This window comes from Lutjanus erythropterus, chromosome 3 (genome assembly GCF_056507025.1).
Source record: "Lutjanus erythropterus isolate fLutEry1 chromosome 3, fLutEry1.hap2, whole genome shotgun sequence".
In the NCBI taxonomy this organism is placed as follows: Eukaryota; Metazoa; Chordata; class Actinopteri; order Lutjaniformes; family Lutjanidae; genus Lutjanus; species Lutjanus erythropterus.
In genome coordinates this window covers 23,643,599-23,655,368 of record NC_139319.1, presented here as the reverse complement: position 1 = coordinate 23,655,368, position 11,770 = coordinate 23,643,599, and the positions used below count along the sequence as shown (strand labels likewise).

Sequence of the window (11,770 nt, the reverse complement as noted above, 5' to 3'; positions counted from 1 at the left end):
CGGGACGACTCATTTTTATTTTCACCTGTGGTTCGGCTTTCTGCCTACAGGTGGCGTCAAAACATTGGTTACAGGCGACAAATCAAAATTGTTTAGTAGCCTTAAAATTTGCCTGACGAAAATAAGTAAACTTATTTATAAATATGTGTGAATCGGCGTTCTTTACATTTTATAGTTCAGTTTAGAATCAGCCATATTTATTTATTGCTAAATATATTGAATATGTGCGCATATCGTGTTAAGATACTTATTTTTTTTTCGTCAGGACCCTGGCACAGCGAGGACGGACTAGCGGCTCCATACCTGCCGCCAAAATTCAAGTTGGAAGAGAGAGGAGCGAGTTGTCGGTTGTAAACACTGGGCTGTGACCGAGTGCTTCACCTTTTTAAGTGACAGATTTTATTTGGAAACATCAAACATCGTTCCTCCGGAGTCTGCTGAGAGAGGACAGCCTGAAGATGCACATCAAATCTATTATTATTGAAGGATTCAAATCCTACGCACAGAGGACGGAGATCAACGGCTTTGACCCGCTGTTCAACGCCATCACAGGACTGAACGGCAGCGGCAAGTCCAATATTTTGGACTCGATATGTTTCCTCCTGGGCATTTCCAATCTCACCCATGTAAGTGTGTTATCGGCTATTAAGTCGTTATGTGGTATCACGTAGTAGTTCACAGCCAGTGTGTAGAGATTGGTATGGTAGCGGTACTAGTAGGGGAGACTGGGGAGATTTGCAACCTTATTGCGTTTCTCAGTTACTCAGACTCTGGACTAGACCAACCAAATCTTGATATATTAGACTTAGCCTACATTTGTCTGTTAATTAGCCACAGTATATGATTACATATGACGTACCAGGCACAATATTTTTAATCGGAAAAAGTCAAAAGTTGCAAGGTGTTAAAAAATACGTTAAAGTTTACTAAGTAAATCTTTGTCTCAAGAAGTATAGTAGTCTGAAAATATGCATCCTTTACAATTATATTTTGATATCACTTATTAATACAATAATATTTAGTATTGCTTTTTTATTTAGTAATATTTAGCAAAAAACAGTTATTGAGTTTTGTGTGATCATACTTGGGCTGCAACTAATGATTATTCTCATTGTCAATTAATTGATTTGTTGCTTTTTTCAGAAATTGTTGATCACTTGTTCCTGAGGCCCAAAATGACATTTCCAAATGTCTTGTTTTGCTCACAGCCTAAAGATATTCAGTTTAGTGTCATAAAGGAGAAAAGGAACCAGAACATTTTAACATTTAAGAAGTATGTTGAAAAAAATGCAGTACAGATTTGTATTGGGGTGAATTATTGTTTGATGTACCCCACAATTATTTGTTTATGTTAAAAATAAAAAAAAGTGTAGTCTGTTTTAATGTGGCTGTTTAGCTTGGAGACAGTTCCAAGAACTTTTTGCACCTGTCCCCACCTTACCCTATATTATCTTAGACCTGTCTTAATTCTCTATTGTGAACTAGCAAAACAGTAAGCTAGAAACATCCTAACACTAGTTCACCTAATTCTCATTAGAAATGGTCACTTTTAAAACTTGTATCTCTATGTTTCATTTTCATTTTAAAGGTACGAGCCTCCAACCTCCAAGACTTGGTTTACAAAAATGGACAAGGTGGCATTACCAAGGCCACGGTGTCTATCACCTTTGACAACTCCAACAAAAGCCAGAGTCCTCTGGGTTTTGAAACCCATGATGAGATCACCGTCACCAGACAGGTTGGCAAAGAAACCATGATTTTGAAGGCTATGTAATTGGTTATGAAGTGTACAGTGCTAATGCATAAGTGCCTCTTGTTCTTTAAGGTGGTAATTGGTGGCAGGAACAAGTACCTCATTAATGGAGTCAATGCCAACAACACCAGAGTGCAGGACTTGTTTTGCTCTGTTGGACTCAACGTCAACAACCCACATTTTCTCATCATGCAGGTCAGTCTTGTGTCTGCAGCAGTCTGTGATTGTCATATAAGTATATAACATATAGTTTTGATACTTTCAAAACTATGTGTAACTAATGGCGATCATTTCTTTTTAAACATGCGGTATTTGAAAAGTATTTATTTTTGACAAACTTATTTTACCATATTTTGGTTTTGCTTTTTGTTTTTTTCTATATTTTAGGGGAGGATCACCAAAGTTCTGAACATGAAGCCACCAGAGGTAAAGCACAGACACGTCCACCTTCTAATCATCAGTATTTTTTCATATAAAATTCACCTTTAATGACCACCTCTTTTCTTTCAGATCCTCGCCATGATTGAGGAGGCAGCAGGAACCAGGATGTATGAATGTAAAAAGATCAGCGCTCAGAAAACCATTGAGAAGAAGGAGGCCAAGCTTAAGGAGATTCAGACAGTATGTTAGATATGTAAACTCATTTTTAACATGTTTATTCTACAGTGGGGAGGTGAAGTTAATGTTTCTCTTTGTTTACTTTTTAAGATCTTGGATGAGGAAATTACTCCAACCATGCAAAAACTGCAAGAGGTAGGTAAACTGCAAAGTCAAAACCTTTCTGCTGTGACTGAAATATGGTGGAAAGAATGGCACATTTTCCATTATACATTTTACTTTTTGGTCATTATATTCCTTTTTTTCCTAAACTATCCTCACTATGAAGGAACGATCATCGTATTTGGAGTACCAGAAGCTCATGCGTGAGATCCAGCACTTGTCGCGGCTGTACGTGGCCTGGCTGTTTGTGTGCGCAGAGGAAACCAAGATGAAGTCGGCAGAGAATCTGAAGGTGATGCAGGATAACATCACCAAGATGCAAGCCAGCATGGCAGAGAACGAGAGCAAAGTCCAGGAGCTGTCAGCCCAGATTCAGGAGCTCCAGAAGAAAAAAGATCAGGTACGCTGAAAGATGAAGAGATAAAATCAGGTTGCTTTTTAAACTTTGTTTGTTGGACTTTCTTCAGATTTTGTGAGGTCTTTTACAATAGTTTCCATTTTTATTTGAATATTTATTGGCAAGGATTATTGGCTGCTATTTGAGAATGTTTTGATCTGTTTGTAACTTTATTTTCCTCATACTGGAATCTTTACAATGTTGGTTTTATTGAAAATTTGAATATTTGCCTCTGGATGATCCTCTTGGCTTCAAAAGACATTTTGAAAGGAGTGTTAAAAATCCTCATTAGCCCAGCAAAAATCAAGGTCTTCTATGTTTTTATCAAACTACAATAATAATAGGGAATCTTTAGTGATATTGGTTTATTTTTTTTTATGTCTATCTGCGACAGTAGCTCGGTCTGTAAAGACTTGGCTTGGGAACCAAAGGGTTGCTGGTATAAGTCCCACATGGACCAAAGTATGGAGTGTGGACTGGTAGCTGGAGAGGTGCCAGTTCGTCTCCTGGGCACTGCTGAGGTGCCCTCGAGCAAGGCACAATACCCCTGCCTGCTTGGGGTAGCTGACTATATGTTTTTATATATGTGTGTATGGAGCCCCCTCTCATGCCTATAGGCCGTTTGTGCATGTGTGTCTATTTCAGGCCTGTGTATGTATAAAAAAAGATGTACAACAGAGTGACAAATGTAATTTCCTCTAAGACAGGGATCTGCAACCTGAGGCTCCAGAGCCACTCGCAGCTCTTCAGCTCCTCTCCAGTGGCTCCCTGTGAATTTGGCAAAAAATGATATGGAAATGAATAACATTATATTTTTAAAAAAATTTTCATGTTTCATTGTTGTAGGGTGAGACAGCTCAAAATTTCAAGCCAACATACTGCAAGAGATTTTTGAGTTTTGAGCCCAAGTCAAATTCTTTAGTTCTGAAAAAGTTTTACAAACTACTGATCTTTTGTTGAGATAATTTACTTTTCTTCTTTAGATTAACTTAAAACTTTGAGTTTCTCTAACTTTTACTATAATTTTATTTATTTTTTATTTTTTTTAAAGAATAGTAAATTATCTCAACTGAAGGTCAGCAGAAAGTTTGTAAAAGTTTGAGTTGGGCACAACACTCATAAATCTATTGCAGTATGTTGTACACCAAATTTCAAAAAAGTGTTAATATTTCATCAACTAAAATATGCATCAAAGACTGTCTATGACATAAAAAAGTATGCCTTCTTCCTATTCTTCATCTGTAGGAGGTGAATGGAGTATTAAAATCTCTAGAGGAGACTCTAGCTGATGTGCAACGTGTGGACGCAAAAGCTCAGAGTGCACTTGATGTGAAAAAACAGAATCTCAAAGATGAAACCAAGAAGAGGAAGGAGCTCGTCAAGAGTATGGAGGAGGTAATGATAATGTTTTTAATCTGTTGTCAAGACAAGAACTTTTAGTAAATGAAATTCACACAAAAGAGGGCAATTTAACTAAATTCCTGATCAAAGCTGTTGTTTTCCTTCATCCCCAGGACAAGAAAATGCTTGTGGTAAAAGAAAAGGAGGTTTCTAAGCTGATGGAGCAGCTTAAGGCAGTACAGGAGGAGGGACAGAAGGAGAGTGCAGCCCTCGAGTCTGCTGAGCAGCATTTTAAGGCTGTCTCAGCAGGTCTTTCTACAAATGAGGATGGAGAGGAGGCCACTCTGGCCGGGCAGATGATGACCTGCAAGAATGACATGAGCAAGGCAGATACTGAGGCCAAGCAGGTGAGAACAGGACTGAACATATCTGCTGGTGATGTGATGGTTCAAGATGTCAGTTTATTAATCAATCACAATCTTTCTTTCAGTTCATTAGCATGAATATGCACTGTAGGTCTGCTGTTTCTAAAATTGTTCCATGCTGAGAAAATGCCACTAATTTCTGTTCTGATCATTTAAAAAAATTCTTGTCTTTGTCTCCTGGTCTATCCAGGCCCAGATGACCCTGAAGCATGCCCAGGCTGAGCTGAAGACCAAACAGGCTGAAATGAAAAAGATGGACAGTGGCTACAAAAAGGACCAGGACAACCTGCAGGCTATCAGAAGCAGCAGAGAGAAACTACAGGCTGAGCTCGCTAAACTCAACTATGAGGGTAAGGTAGACAGCCTCTTGTACTCGTGGCAGCTGCCATTCCTTACGCTGTACGTTTTGTAATGTGTGTCTGTCTGTATCCAGATGGGAAGGAGGAGAGTCTGTTGGACAAAAGAAGGCAACTGTCCAGAGATGTTGCTAAACTTAAAATGACCTATGAGGGTCTCGTGTCTCGCTTCCCCAACCTGCGCTTTGAATACAAGTAAGGATTTACCAAATTTATTGCCCATGTCTTTAAATATGCTGTATGTATTGAATCCTGAAGAAGTCGGACACACTTGAATAGAAACATGAATCTTTACTGGGATACTAATCTCAGCCAACCCATCACCCAAACACTACAACAAGTACATCAACAACAATCGTACCCTTTGTAGCATCCTTGTTTTTTCCACATATGACTTAAAGCTGATGAAAACACAGAAGTGCTGACTTCACAACAGCAGAGCAGAGAATTAGTTAGTAATACTTGTTGCTTTGGATGCTTCACAATAATTAGTAATTAAGTGTATATGATGACTGAAACAAATCGAATGAATCCTAATTTTATAAACACACCACTTGAAGAGGAAATCCATACTAATTTTTGTGCTGTATACACATGGGTCATGTTGGTGTCTTATGTTAGTGCAGGAGATTTTGTGGGTGCACTTTTTATTATTTTGCTTGATTAAACCTTGATTGATTTAGCCTGTGGGCTTGTACAGACTGTATTTGATGAGCATGTCCCTCATTTGTCATTCGTATATAGGCCTTTTTCACATTTTTACAGGTTAGTGTGAAACCAGTGAAGCACAGGTATATAATAAATTTAATAAAATGAATAGAGTCGGTGTCTATTTAAGGCCATTAACTATAATTCAGCGTTGACAACAACATTTCTATTTCAGTATTTCAATGACTTTGATTTATTGGTCAGCTGTACTTAAAAAGAACTAAAAAGTACACTTTACCCTGCTTTTTTGCAAGAAAATTAACAGTCATTGTACCTACTCTGTCCTGATGTCTAATTAGTCTAATCAGCTAGAGTGTGGGTGAAGCTTTCAGAAGCTGCAATTGATTCTTTAAGCTAATTAATAGATTTTGTCAGATATGAGTCTTTTCGATTTGCAGCGTGCTTGAGACCACAAGCTTGTGTGTGTATATGAAGAAGTAAATCAAGTTGTAATAATTAGGAAATTCCTAATGGACCTGCTTGTAAAATTTCAACTCCCTGTTTAATCATTCTGCCTTGGGTCTTGAGGATTTTCTGTGTTTATGTGTCTTCTGCTGCCTTACAGGGACCCAGAGCGAGGCTGGGACCGCAGCAAAGTCAAGGGGCTGCTAGCTAACCTGATCACAGTTCGTGACGTCTCCTATGCAACAGGACTGGAGGTTGTTGCAGGAGGACGGCTCTATAACATTGTAGTTGACACAGAGGTAGGTGTGTTAGTGGGCAATGTGCATGTTATTTCGATGCAAATCATCATTTAGGTGTTTTATGTATGTATTTCATTTGCAGACTAGTGGGACAGTGTAACCAGAGTCAGTGATGTGATATGTCTTTGAACAGGTGACGGGTAAAAAACTGTTGGAGAAGGGAGAGCTACAGAGGAGGTACACCATCATCCCCCTGAACAAGATCTCTGCCAAGACACTCAATGACAGAGTGGTCAGCGCCGCCAAGAACCTGGTGAGAGATCTAGATACCGCCTGGTTTAGAAAATTGAATTGTCGTTCTCTCTGATCATATAACATCACACCATCTCTTTCTCATTCTGCCTTGTCTCTTCAATGTCCTCCTCTGTCAGGTTGGAGAGGACAATGTCCACACAGCTCTGTCTCTAGTGGGTTATGAGTCTGACCTGCGTAAGGCCATGGAATACGTCTTTGGCTCCACACTGGTGTGTGACACTCTGGACAATGCCAAAAAAGTGGCTTTTGATAAGCAGGTGATGACCAAGACTGTCACTCTGGGAGGGGACATCTTCGACCCACAGGGAACTCTGAGTGGAGGTGAGAACGTGGACTAGAACATGATTCTTTTGTCACAAATTCATCTGCAGTATGAGAGTTTGGTAGGAGACCAAGAGCAGAAATTCAAGTAATTTATTTATGGCTTAGAATGGTGTTTGTTTATTCATTGTTTAATAATATAATATGACTCACATTATTTTTCTCTGTTTCTTGTCTTCTAGGCGCCCGCTCACAGTCGGCATCAGTTCTGACCAGCCTGCAAGAACTGAAGGAGGTTCGGGACAACTTGAATGACAAGGAGGCCCAGCTCCAGGATACTGAACGACAACTGGCCGGCCTGAAGGGAACCGCAGAGAAGTATGCAGATACTAGTTTGTGACAGATATATTGCATATATTGCAGAGGTATTATTGCATGTCTGTCCATCATGGTGAGGGATACCTCCTCTCTGAATCTCCCTGAGGTTTCTTCCATTTTTTCCCCTGTTATAAAGGTTTCCTTACTCTTTTAAGGGTCGATAGCACAGTGTGTTGCGAGATTGTTAAGCCCCCTTGAGGCAAATCGTGATAATGAATAATAAAATGATATTGGGCTATGTAATAAAATATTTGACATCCCAGAGAGATCTGACAAGTTGATTTATATCCTGCAAAATGTATTCCTCATTATTTTAAGAAAATTTTGCAATTGGTCAACATATTATCAAATTAAAAAACAAAACAAATCCTGTATCAGTCAGACTGTAATTCAAGAATTTTCTAACAAACCACCAAAATAAATCCCTCAACTCTTGTCACATGTTCCTGGCAAATTTTAGCTTTTATGATCTTATTTGTTCCACCTGTCTCATGTATTTTCTTCTTCCAGGTATCGGCAGCTGAAGCAGCAGTATGAGCTGAAGGTGGAAGAAGAACAGATTATGCAGGCCAAGCTTCAGCAGAGCTCTTTCCATCAGCAGCAAGAAGAGCTGGAGAGGCTGCGCAAGGCCATCGGTCAGAATGCTGAAACAATAACTACATCTAGGCATTTTATGTATTCTGTATACAAATAGACTTTAGATTGAGTCTTTTAGGTCCGGGTCTGGTATTAAAACAACACATTGATCCTGTTTTTGCTAACTCAACTGTGTGTGGTGTGTTTGTTCAGAGGAGAGTGAGGAGACGTTGCGTGTTACTAAGGAGGTGCAGAAACGGGCTGAAGAAAAGTACAAGGTGCTGGAGAACAAGATGAAGAACGCAGAGGCAGAGAGGGAGAAGGAGCTGAAAGCTGCTCAGCAGAAACTGAATGCAGCCAAGGCTAAAGCTGACACCTTCAATAAGAAGCTGAAGCAGAAGCAGCAGGTACACCAACCATCCTTTTCTTTTCTCTGTCAGCTGATCTGCTGACGATGGTTCTGGTGAAATGCTCTTATGCGTTTCTTTTCCTGTGCACAGGAGTCTGATGCTGTGGCCCTGGAGCTGGAGGAGCTGCGAAGGGAGCAGACTGGTTATGAGCAGCAGATTCAGGCTGTAGACGAAGCCATGACGGCCATCCAGGAGCAGATAGACAGCATGGCCTGCACTGTGTCTCAGAACAAGGTATCTGTTGTTTGTTTTTGTATCATGATCACACTTAAAGTTTGTACTTTTGAGAAGTGTCCCCCAGCAGTTTAGGCGTACACTGGATTTGTTCTCTGTTAAAATCACTATGGTCAGTCATCATTTGTCATAGCTCAGAAACAAGCTGTCATGTAGACCCTCAGCTCTTGTATCATTTTTATCTGCCCTCACTCTTTCACCATAACACACTCTCTCTCTCGCTCGTTCGTTGTGCAGGAGGCCGTGCGTAAAGCTCAGGAGGAGCTGGCCAAACAGAAGGAAGTGATCATGGCCCAGGACAAAGAGCTCAAGGTGAATACAGTATTGCCTTTATTACTATTTTAGTTTTAACCCCTATTTGAGAGGCTTGAGTTCAGTATGAGATTCTGTGTGAAAATTGAGTTTGAAGAAATGCAACAAATCATAGAATAAATGTAGCTCAACTAGAAATTTCTCTGAACTTTGTACATCATCTTTTACACTTTTAAATCCTATTCATATGGGACCAGTATTACCTGAGGACTTGTAGTAATTTGTAATATTTGTGGAGGTCATCTGTGATGTTAATTCCATACAAATCTGCCATGTCTGTAATTTGTAAAGTAAATATTCCGCTGCGAATGACCTACCATATTTTTCCAAACTTAGAGTGCTTGTGGTAATATTTGTACTGTGTGAATCAGCATCTCTGTGATTTGGGGTCTGTTTTTTAACATCTGTTTTATCTAATTGAATATTCCAGGCGAAGAGCACAGAGGCCAATAAAATAAGGGAGCAGAACAACGAAGTCCAGCTTAAGATCAAGGAACTGGAGCACAACATTAGTAAACACCGCAAGGACAGCCAGGAAGCTGCTGACAAGGTACACACACACAAAATTTGGTTCAGTCAGTCCTCCACTACAATAATATATTTCCATGACCTGACGTCCTTAAAAGGTTCATCCCATTCTGTATAATTAATGTCCTCTGTCTTCTCCCAGGTGTCTCGGATGCTGGAGGAACATGACTGGATCCACTCTGAGCGTCAGTTCTTTGGCCAGCCAAACACCTCGTACGACTTTAAGACCAACAACCCCCGTGAGGCCGGCCAGCGGCTGAAGAAGCTGGAGGAGACCACCACCAAGCTGGAGAGAAACGTCAACAAGAGGGCCATGAACATGCTGAACGAGGCTGAGGAAAGGGTGAGGACAGAGACACAGAGAGGGTTTTGGAGATTTGGTCAGTTACAGTTTTGAATGTCTTTGTTTGACTCACATAACAACTGTCCTCTGCTCTGCAGTACAACGACCTGATGAAGAAGAAGAGGATCGTGGAGAACGACAAAGCAAAAATCTTGCAGACCATTGAGGAGCTGGATCAGAAGAAGAACGAGGCTCTCAACTTGGCTTGGCAGAAGGTTAGGGCTGCAACTAACGAAAATCTTCATTATTATTTTCTTAAATAATCAATTAGTTGTTTGGTCCATAAAATGTCAGAAAACTGAAAAATGTTCATCATGTAACCTCCTCAAATGTCCTGTTTTGTCCACTAAATTAATATTTTAACAGTCAAATGCTACCCATGATCCTTTGGAATCTGTGATTAAAAGTTTGATTAATCAAGTTTACATTCTCACTGTTACATAATTCCGATTTGTACCTCACTGTAGGTATTGCTTTTATTTAATATTCCTCTTCCTCTGCAGGTGAACAAAGACTTTGGCTCTATTTTCTCCTCTTTGCTGCCCGGGGCCACAGCTAAGCTGGCTCCTCCCCAGGGCTGTGGTGTCTTGGAGGGCCTTGAGTTTAAGGTGGCCCTGGGCAACACCTGGAAGGAGAACCTCACTGAGCTCAGCGGTGGGCAGAGGTCAGTAAAAGCACTTCTCTGGTCTGGTCATTGAGTGTCATTTTTTTTAGTTTTGTTTTATACTTGAACAGTAGTATCAGTATGTCTGTACTGATACTACTGTTCCATGGATTAGAATGATGTCTGATGACTTTTATTGATCAACCCTCTTTACTTTTCCAGATCACTGGTGGCCTTGTCTCTCATCCTGGCCATGCTGCTGTTCAAACCTGCTCCCATCTACATCTTAGACGAGGTGGACGCTGCCCTGGACCTGTCGCACACACAGAACATCGGGCAGATGCTGCGCACACATTTCAGACACTCCCAGGTATGTTGGAATACACACACGTGTTCTAAAAACCCTACCAAACCTTAAATAGTTGTATTGAAGACACAGTAATTAAAAGGTTAATTAAATTAATTAAAGGTTTTACCACTGCTTTTTGCAATGTACATATTCATTATGTTATCAGAGCAAAACATGTGCTCAGGTTACATTTTTAAAAAATTCTCTTCCTGCAGTTTGTGGTGGTGTCCCTGAAGGACGGCATGTTCACCAACGCCAACGTCCTGTTCAAGACAAAGTTTGTTGACGGCATGTCCACAGTCACGCGGACAGCCCTCAGCCAGAGTGAGGCCAACCTTCCCCAGAAAGGCCAAGACAAGGCTCGTCAAAAAGACAAGAAGAACAAACAGCTCATCAGCTAATAATTATACCCAAAACAGCTGATAGCTGAACAGTCGTGTTCTAAATTTCCACATAAAAGTGGCGTCTATGAAAAGCTTGCTGCGATCAATTGTGTATACTTGTATTTCCTCTGGTGGTAGTCATCGCTCTTAAAGAGTTCTGTTTATAAAACTGTTTTTATTCTGAAAGTGGAACCAATCTGTTCATATTTCATTTGTCTTATGTGTCATGTGTCTTCACTTTACTCAGCTGTTTGTGTGGAGCTTCTTCACATATTTTTGTATTTTAAAACCTTTACACTATATATTTTTCTCTAAACTTGTTATCCTGTCTCTTCTCTGTTCTATGTTCACACTCTTTGGCTACATGCGATCAGTTTTATATATGGCTAAGATGTCTATTTGTTTTAGTAAATAAAGCAGGTCAAATAAAAATGTCTGAACACTTTATTTGATTTTTCTTACTGCAGTGTGTGTTGAAACTGTTTTACTACCTGGACAAAACTACAAGCAACCCTGTAGAATTTGACGTTTGATGTTGGTGCCCCCTGGTGGCAATACCAAGGATTACTGTGAAACCTGCCATGTCTGACAAAGTGGTCAGACTTAAGAAATAAATTTGATATTCAGTAAGTGAAAGTAGTACTCAGATCCTTTACTAAAGTAAAAGTACTTGTTACAAATCAACTAAAAGTATGTAAAATCAACCACAAAATGTATTTAAAGTAACAAAAGT

The 11,770-nt window shown here is 39.9% G+C and overlaps 1 protein-coding gene across 1 annotated transcript; it reads left to right on the top strand.

The window, feature by feature from the left end:
* The first annotated feature begins 318 nt into the window (after window positions 1–318).
* On the top strand, window positions 319–11,484 carry smc2 (structural maintenance of chromosomes 2). The gene is made up of 25 exons (XM_084715483.1): window positions 319–626; window positions 1,589–1,738; window positions 1,826–1,948; window positions 2,141–2,179; window positions 2,264–2,374; window positions 2,462–2,506; window positions 2,640–2,873; window positions 4,116–4,265; window positions 4,385–4,618; window positions 4,827–4,986; window positions 5,070–5,187; window positions 6,266–6,404; window positions 6,538–6,657; window positions 6,776–6,980; window positions 7,163–7,298; window positions 7,809–7,933; window positions 8,088–8,281; window positions 8,375–8,518; window positions 8,756–8,830; window positions 9,261–9,380; window positions 9,501–9,701; window positions 9,800–9,916; window positions 10,205–10,365; window positions 10,528–10,675; window positions 10,870–11,484. The coding sequence occupies exons 1-25, from the start codon at window positions 459–461 to the stop codon at window positions 11,053–11,055; spliced, it is 3,603 nt and encodes a 1,200-aa protein (XP_084571609.1). The 5' UTR covers window positions 319–458; the 3' UTR covers window positions 11,056–11,484.
* Window positions 11,485–11,770: the final 286 nt, after the last annotated feature.

What these genes read in the sequence shown, in the direction of transcription:
- smc2 (XM_084715483.1), top strand. Translation starts at nt 459, where the DNA reads ATGCACATCAAATCTATTATTATTGAAGGATTCAAATCCTACGCACAG. An exon ending in ACAGGGAACTCTGAGTGGAG is followed by an intron (nt 6,981 to 7,162) that starts GTGAGAACGTGG and finishes CTTGTCTTCTAG; the next exon opens with GCGCCCGCTCACAGTCGGCA. An exon ending in TCAACTTGGCTTGGCAGAAG is followed by an intron (nt 9,917 to 10,204) that starts GTTAGGGCTGCA and finishes CTTCCTCTGCAG; the next exon opens with GTGAACAAAGACTTTGGCTC.